The sequence below is a fragment of the Zootoca vivipara genome, chromosome 16 (genome assembly GCF_963506605.1).
Source record: "Zootoca vivipara chromosome 16, rZooViv1.1, whole genome shotgun sequence".
In the NCBI taxonomy this organism is placed as follows: domain Eukaryota; kingdom Metazoa; phylum Chordata; class Lepidosauria; order Squamata; family Lacertidae; genus Zootoca; species Zootoca vivipara.
This window is the reverse complement of record NC_083291.1, coordinates 22611379-22631015: the sequence shown is the minus strand read 5'-3', so window position 1 is coordinate 22631015 and position 19637 is coordinate 22611379. Positions and strand designations below refer to the sequence as shown.

Sequence of the window (19637 nt, the reverse complement as noted above, 5' to 3'; positions counted from 1 at the left end):
TGAACAACTATAAAGGATAGGCAAAACTTGGGAGTGATGGTAAAGACTGGACAGGCTACCATCACATATTAGAAAAGAGTATTTTAGCAGTCCTAAATTATGGGTCTAAATTAGCTTTTCCCTAATCTTTGACTAACTCAGCAATGGAGTTGGACAAATTAAGACAAGAAACAAAGTATTAGGCTGCATTGAAAAACTGAGAGATTGCCGGACCCGGATGGCATCTTAAAGGGTTCAAAATGAATTTGTGATCTTCTAACAAAATTATGTAACTTGTCTCTGAGATTTGCCTCCTGAGGCATTCTCACAGCAGGAGTGTACATCGATATTTGCAGTCTGAGTGTTGCTAGGTGTTCCTACCTTTCCTCATTGCACAGAACCATTTGTCTCCGATTAATTTCCCCAAGCACTTAATTTGCATCTGGTTTCTCTGCACATCTCGTTACTGAATGCCTTCACCATTTAAGTTGTTTCTTACTGAAAAACCCGAGATTGTCTTGGCTTAAAAGCCCTTGCTGTGGTGGATATAAAATCACTGCTTTGTGTACGTATGTGAGATTCCACTGGATTAGGACTCGAGTTGCTGCTTCTCACATTTCATTTTAAGTACGGTAACAAAAGTTACATGTACTTGGTATGCTAAGGACTGCTGGCTAAATAAGATCTCAAGTGGTTAAGGGAAGAGGTATGCTGGGTTTTCCTCTATCCAGCAAAACTAGAAACCATACACATGCATAATTTAAGGGAGGGGGGCACTTCCTGTACTTCCAACTCGTGTAGAGCATTACCAAGCCCTAGTAAATTACTTTGGTAGCATCTTTAGTCCTAAGTGAACAAAATGCTATTGGGATGTACACCCAATGGAAGTCTTAACACTTTGTATCACACTATTAGAATATCCAGCAGGAATTATTGAAGATAATGTGGTACAATGAAAGATAAAACAGGGCTGAAAATACCATTGCTTTCATTTATTTTATTTTATTTTATTAGCAGTGATACACAATACAATTCAATACTTGCATGATTCAACAGTTCTCCCATGAACTCAGATTTTTAACATTGTATTTCAATTGTGGATGAGAAGGACTGTGTAAAAAAGGTTGCTGAGCACTTAGTTCATTGGATTAAAAAAAAAATTACAAAAGTTACATTTTAATGCAACACTAAGAACATACTACATTTTTTCATATGTTAATCCATGACCACACGTCGTGCAGGTTTTCTTGTATAGGTCTTCGTCTATCATTTCTTCAGCTCCGTAGTCATGTTGATGAAGACTTGTATCTTTTTTCCATACGCTACTCCTTACAGCTCGTCGCAGTTCTAATACAAAACGAAGAAGAAAATTACTACTGAAGGCAGACCAGAAGCCCCCAAGTTTTCCTTTTGTGTCCTGGAGATGGGCTCCTGCTTTCAACCACAATCCCTAATTTGTATATTGTAATCCAGGATTTGTAAGAGCAGAAAAAACTGCAGAAGTCTCCCCAACATTGCAAGTTCCAAAACAATTACAGGTGAAACTCGGAAAATTAGAATTATCGTCGAAAAGTACATTTATTTCAGTAACGCAACTTAAAAGGTGAAACCAATATATGAGATAGATGCATGGCATGCAAAGCAAGATATGTCAAGCCTTTATTTGCTGCAATTGTAATTATTTGTCGTTAGGCGGGTCAATTATAAATGAAATGTAACAGTGATGTTTATTTTTGTATTGTAACTATTTGTCTTATTACTGTGGAATTTCCAAAAGAAAGCATTTGTAAAAATTAAAAGAAAAACAAAAAAATAAGTTGCATTACTGAAATAAATGCACTTTTCGACGATATTCTAATTTTGCGAGTTTCACCTGTATACCAAACTGAAATATTGCAGAGGACCAAAATACAGAGAAATTATCCTATAGATGGGACTAACTCCCCTCCCCCCCATTGTAGGTAAAAAGGTAAAGGACCCCTGGATGGTTAAGTCCAGTTAAAGGTGACTATGGGGTTGTGGTGCTCATATCGCTTTCAGGCCGAGGGAGCCGGCGTTTTCCACAACTAGCTTTCCGGGTCATGTGGCCAGACTAAACAGCTTCTGGCACAACAGAACACTGTGACGGAAACCAGAGCGCATGAAAATGCCACTTACCTTCCGCCACAGCGGTACCTATTTATCTACTTGCACTTTGACGTGCTTTCGAACTGCTAGGTTGGCAGGAGCTGGGACACAGCAACGGGAGCTCACCCTGTCACAGGGATTCGAACCGCCGACCTTCTGATCAGCAAGCCCAAGAGGCTCAGTGGATTAGACCACAGCGCCACCCGCATTGTACAAGTACCCATTAAGCTGTTCAGTGTGCTAGAAGATTACAACACCTGTTGTTTTACTGGTAGGTTTGTGGGGTGCAGTGGTCAAGAGCGCTCAATTCACTCACCTTTAACTTTCTTATCAAACTTTTTTTGTTTCAACTTCTCTCTGTTGTCTTGTCTGCTTTCCTTCGCTTCTTCTAACGCTTCTTCGCTACCCCAGATTTCAAGAGAGCGCTTGATCACCTGCAGAATGAGACATTTGAACAAACAAAAACCCGGTCTCAGAGTTTGAACTCTGTTGCAATGCACTACGGTCTACGCTGAACGGCTTGGTCTGTGTAGGCCTCTGGCTTGGATAGAGAATTCCTCTGGTTCCCTCCATACTATAAAAATGGGACACAAAACTATGCAGACACCCACCTCACTAGTTTTATTCATGTTGGTACAGAAGTAATGTGACATTTAATAAACTAGATACTGTTTCCCCGAAAAAAGACATAGTGATAGGCGCAGTTCTGGAGGGCGCCAAGGAAGAGGCGAGGCTGGAAAATAAGACATCCTTTGAAAATAATAATTAATAATAATAATTTATTATTTATACCCCGCCCATCTGGCCGGGTTCCCACAGCCACTCTGGGCGGCTTCCAACAAAACATTAAAATACAGAAATCAGAAATAATCAGAATCAGAAATAAGCCGTAGTGTGTCTTCTTGAGGAAATATAAATATAAGACAGTGTCTTATTTTGGGGAAAACATGGTACATAATCTGTATCCAACAAAGGCATTTGTAACAATGCTGGCCTTCTGAATTAACGTGTAGAAGGGATGCCTTCTGAGGAAACAATGCCTTATGAGGAACGGCTTAGGGAGCTGGGTATGTTTAGCCTAGAGAAGAGAAGGTTAAGGGGTGATATGATAGCCATGTTCAAATATATAAAAGGATGTCATATAGAGGAGGGAGAAAGGTTGTTTTCTGCTGCTCCAGAGAAGCGGACACGGAGCAATGGATTCAAACTACAAGAAAGAAGATTCCACCTAAACATTAGGAAGAACTTCCTGACAGTAAGAGCTGTTCAGCAGTGGAATTTGCTGCCAAGGAGTGTGGTGGAGTCTCCTCCTTTGGAGGTCTTTAAGCAGAGGCTTGACAGCCATGTGTCAGGAATGCTTTGATGGTGTTTCCTGCTTGGCAGGGGGTTGGACTTGACGGCCCTTGCGGTCTCTTCCAATTCTATGATTCCTGCCTGTAAAGGGTGTGTGTGCTGAGGAATGTACATAACAGTGTTCAGAACAGGGTTTGGCGATAGCAGCTTTTCAACATGATGTATCGGCAGCCAAACATTGTGATGTTGAAAAGGGAAGGGAGGAACGAGCTGCGTTGGGCCCAGTCCCACAAGGGGCTGGGGTGAAACCGCCTCAGCTCCTTGGCAGGAGCAGTGGCAATTTCACCCCAGCGCCTCACAGGGTTTAGAGCATCTTGTTCCTCCACATGGGGCACCAGTGGCAGAGGGACTCCCTCTGCCCCCAGTGCCCGGGCGCTGAGGGAAAAACAAGCTGCATCGTCTCCAGTGCCTCCAGTGAAACCACCACCGCTCCCTCACCGCCGGGTACCCAATTAACTTTTCTGGAGGGTCACACCATCCATTTTGTCTTCACTACTGCAAATAAATAATAATAAAGAGATCACACCTTATTGAACAAAGCTTGGTACCTGTAGCTTTAAGTAAAGTTTCATGTCACCCCATCGCGGATTATGAGGGTTTTTCTTCAGAATAAATCTTAGCACCGGTTCTCTCTTGTCTAAATCGCAGTCTTTCAGAAGATACTCTTGCTTGGCTTCACTCCTTGTTATGAGTTTATGCTTTTCTTCAACATCTCTGAAACACAAGTCCCATTCAGTGAATCTAAGACTTTTATTATGTATGAGCTGCTATTTTCTGAGCTGTAAAGTAGTCGATCAGCAATCTGATATGGGAAGGTGTGTTACAGAGCGTTAGTCCCCTGGTCCATGAGATCTGTATTGTTTACAGTGACTAGAAGCGGTTCCCTTGCTCTGCCAGGAGATGCTCGGGCAAGAACCCGAGACCTTCTGAGAGCAAAGAGTGGTCATCCCTGAGCCATTGGCCCTCTCCCTTTGGTCCTATGCACAGACGCACACAAATAAATCCTACTACAGTGGTACCTTGGTTTAAGTCAGCGTTTCTCAACCGCTGTTCCGCGGCACACTAGTGTGCCGCGAGACGCTGGCTGGTGTGCCGCGACGTGCCGTGACGAGAAGGGCGATTTGCATTGTCACGTGCCTGGCGGCCGCCAATGAACAACACTAACCCGCCGGAAAGCAATATTTCTCCTCCTCTTTCCCAAAGCTCAGTGCAAACGACTGGAGGGTGGTTTTAGAGTCTAGGGAGGCCCCCTAGGGAGGCGCGCTCCAGATCCGCCGCCGGCCCCCCTTAAGCCGCAACAAGGTTGCTCCGCCTACCCTGCCTCCGCCCGTCCTTCGCCATGGCTGCGCGGCGGACGCTGGGCTTCGCGGTCCGGAATTACTCGCAAGCAGCAGCCAAGGTAACCTTTCGCCTTTGAGCTGCCCCGCAGCTCCCCTGGAAGTGCGCGCGCCCTTGTAATCCGGGGGCAGGCAGAGCCTTGCCTGGACTGTACCACTTCGGGCCGCGGGAGAGGAGAATTGGGGGTCTGAAGGCTTCTCCCCTCCCATGGGGCGGCGGGAGGGAGATTAATTTCCTCCTTCCTACTTAATAGGGGGCCTATAGGTATTCAAATAAAATAAAATGCCTAGGGGGGAAATAGCAAGACAGGGAGATAGCTGGCTGAACTATTGTAATGTTTTTCTTGGGGGGGGGGAGGTAAAGCTTAAAAAAATATTCATAATGTATATAAAACAGAACAGTTATGACAGCTGATGGAAATTAAACGATGAAAAACAAAACTATAAAATAGGCACGAAGTACAGTTGCACATGGGTTAAATTACAGTCATACTTATATAGTCAATATAGGGCGGCACAGAGTTAAATTTTTTAACTTTTTTAATGGTGGTGTGCCTCGTGATTTTTTTCATGGAACAAGTGTGCCGTGGCCCAAAAAAGGTTGAGAAACACTGGTTTAAGTACACAGTTGGTTCTGGAAGTCCATACTTAAGCTGAATCGTACTTAACCTGAAGCGAACTTTCCCATCGAAAGTAATGGAAAGTGGATTAATCCGTTCCAGACGGGTCCGCGGAGTACTTAAACTGAGAGTACTCAAACCAAGGCATACTTAAACCAAGGTATGACTGTATTTTAATGTGGCTCACTGTCATAAGTGTGCCTAGCACTGCAGCCCACAAAACTTAAAGCCAGCCATGAATTGCGTCTCATGGTTAAAAAGTATTCCCTGTTCTAGTTGCTCAATAACTGCACCAAAGCAGCAACGATCCAGGCAAAGTTCAGCAATTTTGGATGCAATCCTAATCCCACTTATTAGGGTATGGGAGGGGTATAAGTAATTAATTAATTTATTATTATTATTATTATTATATTATTATTATTATTATTATTATTATTATTATTTATTACAGTGATACCTTGGTTTATGAACAATTTGGATTAAGAATGCTGCAAACCCGGAAGTAGGTATCTGAAAAAGTGTGTATCTGAAGAAGTGTGCATGCACACGAAAGCTCATACCTATGACAAACTTAGTTGGTCTCTATGGTGCTACTGGAAGGATATTTTTTTTTATTCCGGAAGTAGGTGTTTGTGAACTTTGCCTTGGAAGCAGAAAATGTTCCGCTTCCTGTTGAGTGTGTTCCGTGAGTCCCCACTGCTATGGGAAAGCACACCTTGGTTTAAGAATGCTTTGGTTTAAGCACGGACTTCTGGAACGGATTAAGTTCGTAAACCAAGGTACCACTGTATTATTATTATTATTATTATTATTATTATTATTATTATCTGCACTGGGCATAGTGTGTGTTCCTTCCAAGTACACATACATAATATCGGGCTATATTTAATTCATTTCATTCCACGCAAGACTTGAGCATGTGCTTAACAGGGCTGTCCTTTACACACCTCTACAACAGGCAGCTCATGTTAGCGTGAAAATTCAGGTGCCTTTTTGCTCAGCTGAAACATACAACCTTTAACGAACTTCATCACACTTTGCTGAAATGAAGTTTATCAAAGGACATTTATATTGAGACAAGAATAATTTTTACAACACTAAACTACACACAAAAAACCATTAAATATTAAGGGAATTGAGCCACAGGCCAAGCTGTGGCTCCGCTGGCACAAAATATTTCCATGTGCGCAATGGAGTTTACACTTTCTGTCCCCTCTAGATGTTCTGTGCACTCTCCAAATCGGCTCCAGAGTTGGAGGATCCAACTTGGGTCTCCAACTTTTTGGGGACTACACTTCCCATCATCCTTGACCACCGGCCCTGCTAGCTAGGGATGATGGGAGCTGTAGTCCAAAGACAGCTGGAGACTCAAGTTTGGGAAAGCGTGCTTGAGCAGTTTTGTGGGCAGAATGAGAGAAAAGGTGAGCGCCGCTTTGCCAGTAATAATAATAATGATTCAGTTACTTGCACCCTGCCCATCTGACTGGGTTGCCCCAGCCACTCTGGGTGGGTAGCTTACAACAGAATACAAAACAACACAGTGAAACATCAGACATTTCCAATACAAGGCTGCCTTCAGATGTCTTCTAAAGGTTGTATAGTAACTTATCTCCTTGACATTTGATGGGAGAGCGTTCCACAGGGCAGGTGCCACTACTGAGAAGGCCCTCTGCCTGGTTCCCTGTAGCTTCACTTCTCACATTGAGGGAACCACCAGAAGGCCCTCGGAGCTGGACCTCAGTGTCCGGACTAAATGATGGGGGTGGAGACGCTCCGTCAGGTACACAGGGCTAAAGCCGTTTAGGGTGCTAAAGGTCAGTAGAATCCTGCTGGCCACAGCATTGCATATAAGCCATTATTTCCCCCTTTCTTTATTTGCTATATACCTGCAATTATCACATGTTGCTAGATCAAAGTGGTTCATGAGGTAGGAATCCATGAATTCTTTACCACATTCTTCACAAATAATGTAATCAAATTCTAACACAGGCCCTATTTAAAAAAAGAATAAACAACAACAGGGCTTGAGCTGTTAAAGTGCATTCAAGATAGCAAATATATATTTTATATTATTGATTGATTGATATTTATTCAGAGATATACAAAAATACCCATTGCAAAGTATCTTTTTTATAATGTACTGATATAAAACAGCTACTTAGTCTAAAAAAGAACAAAGGCAGAAAGGAGAAAAGAAAAAGGGGAAACTGAAGAAAAAGAAAGAAAGAAAGAAAGAAAGAAAGAAAGAAAGAAAGAAAGAAAGAAAGAAAGAAAGAAAGAAAGAAAGAAAGAAAGAAAGAAAGAAAGAAGAATAAAAGAACTTCCGACTCTCTGTCCTGCAGGTAAATATAGTATTTATGCATGCAGCCGTCTAGCTTAGTGAAAGGACATTCATATCCTTTTAACATTCTTTACCTTCCCAGCCCTGCGAGACCAGACTGTTTGGATAATTATGAACCAATGCACAATAATGTTCATCAGCTCTTCTAGAAGAACACATAGCAATGTGTATTTGTACCAGTCTTTCAGACATATCTTTTTATGTCTCTGCAAACAAGGAATTTCTCTTTTGGCTCAGTTTCCATTTTTCCCTATCATGGCACCTCCCACTAACTAAGCATTACCAACAGCAGCCGTTTCCTCACTGCCATATTTACCAGGGAGATGCACAACTTTCTCTGCTGTGTGTTCATCTTCCTCCTCCTCTTCAAGAAAGAAACCTCCCCCGGTATCTATTGTTTTTGGAGGTGCTTTCACTTTGGAACTGCCTGCAAAGGCAAACAACAAAAATAAACGTTGCAATCAGTACTTGACACTAATGTAATAAATTCTATCAGTAGGTGAGACAGCCATGTCTAACCTTGCTCAAATGTTAAGAAGCCCACAATTTTTAAAAAAGAGGAGCATCTATTGAAATCCATTATATTATTATTGCATTGCTTGAATATCCTATTCTTGGTTCTCCCTCTCTCCATATTATCCTGACAACAATCCTGTGAGGTAGGTCAGGCTGAGAGTTGGGCACTGACCCAAGGCCAAGCTTCCAGGCCATTTGGGGATTTGAATCCTGGTCTCCTAGATCAGGATTTCCCAAACTTAGGTCTCCAACTTTTTTTTTTTTACTACAACTCCCATCATCCATAGCTAGCTGGACCCAGTGGTCAGGGATAATGGGAACTGTAGTCCAAAGACCTATCCTAGATCCTAGTCTGACACTAACCACTAAACCACACTGCCTCTCTATACATTTAGAGCAGGCATCCCCAAACTTCGGCCCTCCAGATGTTTTGAACTACAATTCCCATCATCCCTGACCACTGGTCCTCTTAGCTAGAGATCATGGGAGTTGTAGGCCAAAACATCTGGAGGGCCGCAGTTTGGGGATGCCTGATTTAGAGATCCCCGTTCACTTTTAAGAAGGCAGAGGATCAGATTGCTAGAACTAACAAGGAAGATGGGCCTGAGGTCTCTTAAAAGTCTCATTTTAAGTAGATTTGGGTTGTCGACATCAAGGATCACCCCAGGTATTTTCTATCCCTGATCGTAACTCCAAAGCTGGTGGCAACCACCTAAGATTTCTGCTTTGTAGCATTACAGATTGAAGGCTTTCCCTTCTTGCCTGAATGTTTTTAAGGAACATTGCATTAGCCTCCTTCAGGGGCTCACAAACTTCAGCATCACACAGCCACAAAAGAAACCTACAACTTCCCATCAAAATGTTCCTTTTAATTTCCAGTATACTTTTGCTAGCCATATGCACAACTGGCTCAGACTACAGAAGCTTCAGAGGCTTGAAGTAGAAAGGCTTGAGAATTTGCCCTTTGGCCGCAACATCAACCCTGCACTGCGGGGGGGGGGGGTTGACTAGATGAGCTTTGGGGCTCCCTTCCCATTTTACAATTCTAAGATTTCCGTCTTCCCTATCCACATGCCTCTCTTACCAGCTGAAGGCTAACCTGCACAAGCTACCTGGACCTGTCCATCGTGTATTACATTGCAGTGCCAAGCGAACCTTCGCCGGTAGGAGGGTAAGGCCTAGTAGCCAGCCTTGCCTGCCTCAGCATCAGTGCCCGCTGGCGATTCCGCTCTATCTTTGCCCTCATCGCGGCAGAGAGTGCGGGTTTCTCCACTTCAGGAGCAGGAGGTTCCATGGCCGGATTCAGAGACAGAAATCTAGAAAGGTTAAATTGAAATAAGAATGATCAGTGCTATTTTTCTATAAAAAGTAGTGCCGGAACTCACCATGAATGCCTCCCTTCTTCTCTTTTTAATTTTTTAATTTATACTTTTCAAATTTATACATTTCATTAGTTTTACAATCCATTTAACATTTGATTGATTGATTGATTGATTGATTGATTTTTATTACGGCCATTGGCCCATCACACAACAATTCCCATACCAACATATATGTACTTAAACCTCCAAATTTAAAACAGCCAAAAACTTACAAAAAAACCAAACAAAAACAAAAAACCAACAGCATACAATACAATAAATTTGCAACATAACCATCGCCCTCTGCTCATAAATTAATAAAAGACATCAATGATGATATCACCTAATTACATCCTAAAACATAAATCATGGTTTTAAAGGGTTATCCGAGCCGCACAGGAGTCCGTTTTTCTTTTTTAGGGATAGGACACTGATCAAGAATCTGGCAACCGTGAGTGATCTTAAGGGGTCTTCATCATTTAGTAGATATCTCAGTTTGGCTTCATTCGAATCATCGGCGATTCCCTTTAGATATGGAGCAAGAAACCTTCTCCTGGCCGATGAGTGAAGAGCACAATCAAGAATTTTATGTGATGCAACGATTCCGGTTCCCCACAATTAACATTTGACAATTTGGCTTCCTTCCTCCTCTTTCTGAGGCTTCTTCAATTTATTTTTTAATATCTTCTTCACATCCAAGTTCATTTAACTTGCTCATTTAATTATCTATTGTAAATATATACTCTTATAAAACTGCAGGTTACTACAATAATCCTGGTAATGTTTTTGTCTGTTTACGACTTATCTGTAAATATTCAATAAATCATTTCCATTCTTTTATAAAAAGTTCATTATCTTGATTTCTTATTCTTTCGGTAAGTTTTGGCATTTCTGCATATTCCATAAGTTTTTGTATCCATCCCCTTGTTCGCTTATAATGGCAATGGCGCTCACTTGAGAGGTGCCGGAACTGAGTTGCAGCAAGTTCCAGCTTGTGGGGGGCGGGAACCCTGATGGTGATGGTGATGATGATGATGATAAGGGAGGAGGTGGAAATCATAAAAGCAGCCAAAAGGATTGCTAGCTACCAACCAGGGGAATAGGCAGCAGGTGTTGGTCCCATCATTCTGGACCTCTGGTCCTGTGAGTTAGGGATTTCATACCTTTCCATCTGCCAACTTCATGTGTCTGGTAAAGTCCTCAACGCTTCGTGCGCCAATAAATTTCCTAGTCTCCAACAATACAGCTCTATGCATAGCTACTCAGAGGCATGACTTCTGAAACTGAATTCAGTGCAGGGTGGATAAAAATCAAGTATTACTTTTAGAAAAATCAGATTTTTTAAAATTTAAATCGGATTTTTTTAAATTTAAATTGGATTTTTAAAATAACATGCTTTTGGAGGAAAATATCTTTCTAAAGATAGCTTTCTAATTCAGTTACATTATAGTCTGGGAAATAAAGATTTGTTTTAAGTTTTTCACGTGTGCTGAAAATCAGCCTAAGTTTTTTTTTTAAAAAAAATGTCTAACCCCATCAGTTGACAAACATGGATACATAAGCTATAATGTTATTGCTTTAGTGAAATAAATTGTTAAGGAAATGGTTATTTTTCTCCTTCCAATAAAGTACAGCAGAAAAGTTGTCCAAATATAACAGTTAACTTATTAAACCTCACAATAATTTCATAATTATCTGTCTATGCATTTATAATAGTATAACCAAATCAGTAATTTCTGTTATAACTGTAAAAACTACTCTGAAATTTTATTATTCCAAAAATGAAACCTTCATCTAGTTGTAAATATTAAGATTATACCAACAGGAATGCCTTTCTGTAAAAAAGAAAAGAAAAAAGATTTAAATCAAGTCTTACTGACTAGTGATTTAAATAATGATCGACCCTGGGACTTCCTCTCAGGTAAAAGTGGGTGTGAGTGAGATTGCACCTTGAAATGAGGCCTTTCTTAGCATTTGCTCCAACAGGAAGCAGATCTGAAGGCAAATGCTTGGATTCCACTTACCAAACCGGTAGATCATCATTTTATTTGTATAATTAAAGCAGCTTATGGCACCGGGGGGAGGGGGGAATCATGCAATTACAAAAGTAGTCACAAACAATAAGTAGAACACATCGAAAAGTCCACAGAATCGAGCAATTGCCTCGTAATAAGAGGTTAAAAGAAATAAAGGTGCAAAATATTAATATCAACAAAAGCATGATAATTTTTTTATTAAAAAAAGAAATATGCAAAGTATCAATAACAGCAGAAACAACAACAAAACCCAACAAACAATAGCCCAGCCCAGGTCAAGCTACAGGCGGACTTGCCTTCTGCCAGCCGCTTTCAGCCTTTCTGCAAAAGTGAGAGGCGCCCAAGACATCAACAGGACCGGAAAAAGGAACCTTGCCTGCCCACACAGGGCTTGGCTTCTTGAGGCCGTCTGCGCATGCTCCTGGAGGGAAGCCGTCCCTTTAGAAGCGCTCGGCTACGTCCGTGAATGTAGAAGTACGAAAGTATAGAGACGGCCGTCCATAGAGACGACACTTCCTCGTTCCTACTCAGAGGCCCCTTTTGTGTGTGGTTTTTTTAAAAAAATGTACTTCGGGGCAGAAATGAGAGCCATATCAATCAAGAGCAGACCGTGGCTGCGCGTGAACAGCAGAAGGGCTTCGCCTCCAATAAAAGATGGTGCAGCAGTAAAAACTACTAGCACTTTTGCAAAGCTAAGCAGGGTTCAGCATGGTTTTCTTAATCATCTACTTTATATACCGGTACTCTTATAAAACTGCAGGTTATTACAATAATCCTGCCAATGATCTTATCTGTTTACAATTTATCTGTAAATATTCAATAAACCATTTCCACCATTTCCACGTTTCTTAAGCACTCATGTCAATTTAACCGATTCCACCTGCTTCCATAAGCAACGGACCAATTCTGTTGTACTTAAGTTTGCACTCCTCTTTCCAGGCCTTTGCAAATAAAATCCTAGCTAATGCTGGTATATATCATACCTGTGTGCGAATCTCTTCTTTTCTTATCACTTGATCATTTGCATTGTTAAAACATAGCATAACAGGAAAGTTCGTCACCATGTCCTCCTCAAACCTACTTTCTTCCTTGACATTTCTTCCAGTGATCTTTTCATGATCAAACCCTGAAAGGAAGGTACAGTAAAACAAATGTGTGGCACTCATGACAACAGACAGCAGAGTGCGCTAAAAGCTTTGTGGATTTGTACAGTACATCGGTTTTCATACAAATGTAGAATTGATGGTAAAAGCCTCTTGGGCTTGCGGATCAGAAGGTCGGCGGTTTGAATCCCCATCACTGAGTGAGCTCCCGTTGCTCTGTCCCAGCTCCTGCCAACCTAGCAGTTCGAAAGCACGCCAATGTGAGTAGATAAATAGGTACCACTGTGGTGGGAAGGTAAACGGCGTTTCCGTGCGCGCTGACTTCTGTCACAGTGTCTCGTTGCACCAGAAGTGGTTTAGTCATGCTGGCCACATGACCCGGAAAGCTGTCTGTGGACAAACGCCGGCTCCCTTGGCCTGAAAGTGAGATGAGCGCCACAACCCCATAGTCGCCTTTGACTGGATGGTCAAAGGGGTCCTTTACCTTTTCTTTCTTTTTTTAGAATTGATGGTGTAATAGCCTTAAACTGCAGTCCTGTGCCCATTTACCAGTAGTTGGCAGTAAGTTTCACTGAGATATTTAATGAAAACTCATTTATCCCAATTCAACGTAATGGCATTTCTTTCTGGCTTCCAGAAAGGTAATTTGGAAATTAGTCTGATTGATGTCAATGGAACATGTTTTCAACTACAGTTTTTGGGTTCAGAGTGCAAATTGCCTTAAAAGTCCTAGCATCACCAATATGTGGATTAAGTTATTTTGGAATTAATTACATAATTACATAATGTGTCATGTTTTTATATACATTGGAAGCCGCCCAGAGTGGCTGGGGCAACCTAGTCAGATGGGCGGGGTACTACTACTATTAATAATAATAATAACTTGTCCTGCCATAAAGGGTTTCATTTTGTGTGCCATTTGCACACAGAATCCATTTTTAAATTGCTGTGAAAGTGGGGAGGGGGAGGTAAAATAACAACAACAACAACAACAACAACAACAACAACAACAACAACAACAACAACAACAGTCCAGAAGTGACAACTGATAGAATTTTGAGTGGTTCTGCTCATCCGAATTATATAACACGGATTCTGCAGGGTCTGCACTGATCGTTTATACAAGGTGTGACCGGAAAGTTCAGTGAATGGTCACAGAAATCAGACAGCGAGAAATGTTCAAACATACAATCGACATCGGAAATCCACGAAATGCTCACAATTGTGTACAGAGATGAAGCTGTAACTCGAAAGACAGTGACAACAGAGTTTGTGAGTTATTGATGTGGGGTCGGTGTTCGTCCATCCGAATGATGGCAGAAGAATTGCATATTCCGTGTGAAATTGTTACTGAGGTTACTGAGTTGTCCCACCCTCCATATTCTCCTGATCAGGCCCCATCGGATTTCTTTCTTTTCCAAAACTGAAATCTGCACTGAAAGGGCACAGATTTTCCAACGTTTTCCACGTCCAAGCTGCTGCTGTGGTGAGGGAAATGAAAGCAGTACGAAAAAAGGACTTCTCCAGAAATTACCAACATTTCTATGTACGTTGACAATGGTGCATTGTATCAGAGGGGGCCTCCTTTGAAGACCTGTAAAGTACGGTATGTATGTTTGAATATTTATCGCTGTCCGATTTCTGTGACCATTCACTGAACTTTCCAGTCACACCTTGTATGCTCTTGAGCCCAATTCATTGTTAACTTATAAAGCCTTAAGTGACTTAGGAACCAAATACTTGAAATATCATCTCTTCCTCTAGCAGCCTGCCCACATATATAAAGATCTGCATGGCATGGGCTTTCTCTGTGGTGGCACCTAATTTATCGAACTCCTTTCCCTTGGAGGCACAACTGGGACCACTGTTAATTTGGTGCCAGTTGAAGCTGTACCTTTTCACCTGGGATTTTGGAAGAAGTCAAAGAGCTATAGATCAATAGAGGTCTGTTTTCTGGTACAGTATTGCTAAGATGACTTATTTTTAGTTATTGCTTTAATGTTATTTTATGGAAAGGTATTGTTTTAAGGCTGATGCATCTGCAGCAAACTGCCCTGTGATCACAGTTGACGAAGGATGGCTTAGAAATTGAATTAATAAGATAAATAAACGGTACCTATTCCAATAGATTTTGGCTTTGCTTGCCACCTGGTGGGAAGGCTCATTTTGGAGTAGTCTTTCTGCTGTCTTTCGGCTTCATTTATCATCTCCCACCTATTGTCTGTGAACTTGGCTGATAGATGGGCAATTAAAGAAGCACGTCAAGTGTTGAAAGCTCCTGCCCCAGAACTGAAAATCCAAGGTATGCAAGAAAAACTGAAGTGTAAATATTCAAGGGCAAAAAAAAAACACCTGGCACTCTTCCCTGACAGGCAACCTTAATGCAAGTTTGTTATTTTTGTTATTATCACAGGAGACGACAGGAGGACATGGCAGGATGTGAGCATGCCTTGTGGGTTTTTATTTAAAAACAAAACAAAACACCACTGTGTGGCTTGTCATTATTTTTACTGTTATTCAACAAGGGTTTTACATCTCAGCGTAATCACTTTCCAGTAGATCAGGGGAGGCACATCAACATCTCTGGACAAGAAAGTGGCAGGAGGTTGAGTCAGGTAAAAGCTGGGATTCACTTGTACCGTTCCCTCCCTCTCCATCACACACATGAACCTCGCATCAGTGCTTGCTGTTCTGCCACCAAAGTACTCAGAACGCTCTTGTTGTCAGCTGGTAATCCAGGAAGTAAGAAAGCTGTGATTTTTCTAGTCGAATCGCTGCTGCCAAAGATTGCCTTTCAGTCTCCGTAAACCAAAACTCTTTGGGCATTGTGACAAAATGCCACACAGGTACTGAAATGCAGGCATTCCAGCATTTTAACAGCAACTCCACGCTTTTTCTATACCCCAAGGTCTAGGAGCTGACATCCACGTGCATCCACAGGATCTTGGCCTTCTCCCTGACATGCGGTGTGTGTAGACCAGGCACACATCCGCAGTGGGAGGTTTTGTGTTGTTGTTTTTTAGCAAGAGAGATAATTCAGACCTTTGGTCCCTTCTTGCAGTTGGTCATGGAAAAGTCCACCAGAGACACCCAGGCTGATTGAACACTCTTTGCAAGATCAGGACCAAGGACATAAGCAAGGCATCCCCAAACTTGGCCCTCCAGCTGTTTTGGGACTACAACTCCCTAGCTAACAGGACCTGTGGACGGTCTCTGTTTTTAGCGGCATCAAACACCATAATGAATGATGCGGCTTCTAATCAATTCCAGGATTTATTTCTAGGAGTATTCTGCATGAATGAAATCTTTAGATTTCCAAATGAGCTTAGACTTAAGCTAATTTCTTTTAGAAATCACATATGTATACCACAATGGCAGTTCCATGTGGGAAAGTTCAGGGTGGCAGGAGAGGATATATTGTTCATTAATATCCTTCCTGACTTGCGCTAGCAAGTTCCTTTACTGTACTTAGCAATCTGGCTTGTCCAGGCTGAAATGGGTTCTAATATTTTCCTGGCCCACCCACTAGTCACATGCAAGGAAGGATGCTCCAGGTCAGGAGGAACAGGAAGTTCCAACTGGCTGGACCAAACATTCCCTTGCATGTCCACTCTAGCAAAACAAGGAATGATGTATTTGACTGCTCCCAGTGGATTGCATCCCACATTCCAAAAGGAAACTTTTGGCAGGTAGTTCTGAGTTGAGCAGAAACTTTTCTCTTTCTTTCTTTCTTTCTTTCTTTCTTTCTTTCTTTCTTTCTTTCTTTCTTTCTTTCTTTCTTTCTTTCTTTCTTTCTTTCTTTCTTTCTTTCCTGAGGAACTGATCAAGTTAGAACACCAGTTTTCAGTTTGTGAGTTGGGATGTGATCTACAGTGAAGTATGCCAACTGCATCACCTCCCATTCCTTTTCTTTAGGCTGTTCTTAAAGAAAGAAAAGGTGGGGAGAGACAAGCAAACGCAGTGCAAAAATCTTAAAAGTGGGTACTGTGCATGTTTTGATTAAAGACAGGCCCTAGGTCTGAATAAGCTAAAGACTATTCATAGAATCATAGCTGGAAGGGACCCTGAGCATCATCTAGTCCAACCCCCTGCAATGCAGGAATATGAAGTTGGATTGAACCTACAACCTTGGCATTAACAGCACCATGTTCTAACCAACTCAGCTATCCATCAGCACAGAGCTATCCTGTTGCTCTTTGCCAGGGACGAGGAATTTCTGCTGCTCCAGATGTTGCTGTACTACAACTGGAGGACGAGAGATTTCCGCATCCTTGCTCTTAGCAGACAAGAATACACTTAACTTCTTTAATTAAACAAACATAAAATTAGGGGTTAGCAATGCAGTGGTGTTAACAGAACAGCGGATCAACAGAACTACGCTGATCATGTATGGGCTAAGCCAATAAGACCAGGAGGGAGGTCTTACAGAAGCTGAGAAAAGCGACAGGCCATATTATCTGCTAACATCTTTTGGGCCTCCGCAACATATCAACACGTCATGTGCAAAAACACTGACTAGCAGTTTGTGGATTTGCTGAAGTGTGGCCTTTGTTTGCAATTCTGAAGAGTACAGCTGTGGCCTAACTTCAGAAAATAAATTAGTAGCTGGCTAATCTTACCCCATTCATGTACTCCTTGGAAAAAATGCCCCTCCCCTAATCTTGATGTAGGGTTTTGGTGGGGTTTTTTTTTGTCAACAGCATGAATAAGCAGAAAACTGAACTTTGCCACCAGTACAGGAATCTATTGTTTTATGAATGACAGATTGAAAGGAACATGAAAAAAAACACCAGCAGCCCAGAGGCTGTCAGTTGTGTGAAAGCATTCCTCCATTTGACTTTGGGTGGTCCTCTCGGAGACTGCCATGATTTCAACGCACTTCATCACAAAAGAGGGCGCAGCATGTGTGTACAAAAGGAGAAACATTTAATTACATGACTTTGAAAAGCTAGGTTATTGACTACATGATTGGCCTGCAAGTTGTATGCATTTGATTGCAGAACTTTCATTTTAAACAAAAATCAATTCAGCACATGTGGGAAACAAAACAGCATGATCGCAATAATTATACCAGTGAAGTGACTAATAACTTAACAGGCTGTGGTTGTGTTGCTGTTGCTTTCACTTAGTAGTTCAGCAAAATCTTATTTAAAAGTTGTGAATCAGGGGTGTATGGTTGACAGACCCCCAAAATGGGCACCATTTTGCATAAAATGCTCATTTTGCAGAGAGGAAAAGGTGAACTCTCTTCTCTGTACCTATTCCCGGACTCAAACTTCCCCACCCAAAGGTGCTATTAGCCTCCCAAGAGGATAATACAACATATATAAAAACATAATGTAAAAAAACCTTTCCTATACAGGGCTACCTTCAGATGTCTTCTAAAGATTGTATAGTTACTTACCGCTTTGGCTTGGGGGGGGCACATAACTCCATACCTTCCAACATTTCTCCACTGAAAATAGGGTCATCTTAAGGGAAGGCAGGGCATTCTGGGATAAAATCAGAAACTGAGGCAGCTTATGTAAATCCGAGATTGTCCCTGGAAAATAGCGACATTTGGAGGGTCTGCTCCCTGATCAAGACCCCAAAACATTCAGACTTAGCACCCATACAGATCCTCCTCCACAACCTCGCTACAAATTTCAGATGGGAAACGGCATATGTTTGTGTATTACTTCCCTACAATGGAAGAGAGTACATAAAAATTGGACTTGCTGATCGGAAGTTCAGCGGTTCGAATCCCCGCGACGGGGTGAACTCCCATTGTTCGGTCCCAGCTCCTGCCCACCTAGCAGTTTGAAAGCACGTCAAAGTGCAAGTAGATAAATAGGTACCGCTCTGGCGGGAAGGTAAATGGCGTTTCCATGCACTGCTTTGGTTCGGCAGAAGCGGCTTAGTCATGCTGGCCACATGACCCAGAAGCTGTACGCCGGCTCCCTCGGCCAATAAAGCGAGATGAGCGCCGGAACCCCAGAGTCGTCCACGACTGGACCTAATGGTCAGGAGTCCCTTTACCTTTAATCACAGAAAGCTTAAAAAAGAACAAGTGGTATAAAATACATTCCATAGTGCAATGCAAGGTTAATGTCGGTACCAAACGCACCAGATAAACATGAATGTTGCCAAATAAACTCCTATTTAGTGGGAATATAAGTCGCAAACAGCCCCCAAGTGGAAGCAAAGTCAAAGGGACATTTTTATTTTAATGTTGTTGTTGCTGCTGCAAAGCAGCAGGTGGCACTGTTCAGGCCCACGGCTTCTGCGGCTTGTGAGCTACCGGTAAGAGGCGTTAATTTCTCTGCCAAGGCTGGCATATGGTGGGAATGCAAAACACTCCCCCCCCTCATCTCTTCATCATCAGATCAGTCTGTAAAGCAGTCTTTGCCAACCAGGGCTGGCAGGAGGCTGATGGGAGCTGTGGTCCAAAACATCTGGAGGGTACTGGGTTGGTGACACTGGCAAAGCAGGCGACAAAAGGGCGGGGCGGGGTGTGCAACTTGGCAACCGCAAAAGAAAACTACACATGCATCCAGCCCCAGCCCCAATGCCGATGCCGCAGTGCATACCTGCCAAGTTGCTGTCAGAGAAATAAGGGACCGGGCCGGAAATAGCAGACCGGAAGTAGCGCTGCCGCCATTTTGGAACTGGGCAGAGCATGCTCAGAAGTGACTTTTGATGCTGCTTTGCCCAGTTCCAAAATGGCCGCCACGCCAGAAGTCGCACTGCAGCCATTTTGGAACTGGGCAGAGCAGCATCAAAAGTCGCTTCTGAGCATGCTCCGCCCAGTTCCAAAATGGTCGCCGTGCCAGAATAAACCGGGGAAAAACAAAAAAAAAAATCCGTTTTTTCAGCTAGGAACAG

The 19637-nt window shown here is 42.3% G+C and overlaps 1 protein-coding gene across 1 annotated transcript; it reads right to left on the bottom strand.

Moving 5' to 3' along the window:
* Positions 1–956: 956 nt before the first annotated feature.
* On the bottom strand, positions 957–12047 carry XPA (XPA, DNA damage recognition and repair factor). The gene is made up of 7 exons (XM_035097336.2): positions 11967–12047; positions 9429–9589; positions 8074–8184; positions 7303–7408; positions 4008–4173; positions 2423–2540; positions 957–1326 (listed from the first exon to the last, which is right to left on the bottom strand). The coding sequence occupies exons 1-7, from the start codon at positions 12017–12019 to the stop codon at positions 1178–1180; spliced, it is 864 nt and encodes a 287-aa protein (XP_034953227.2). The 5' UTR covers positions 12020–12047; the 3' UTR covers positions 957–1177.
* Positions 12048–19637: the final 7590 nt, after the last annotated feature.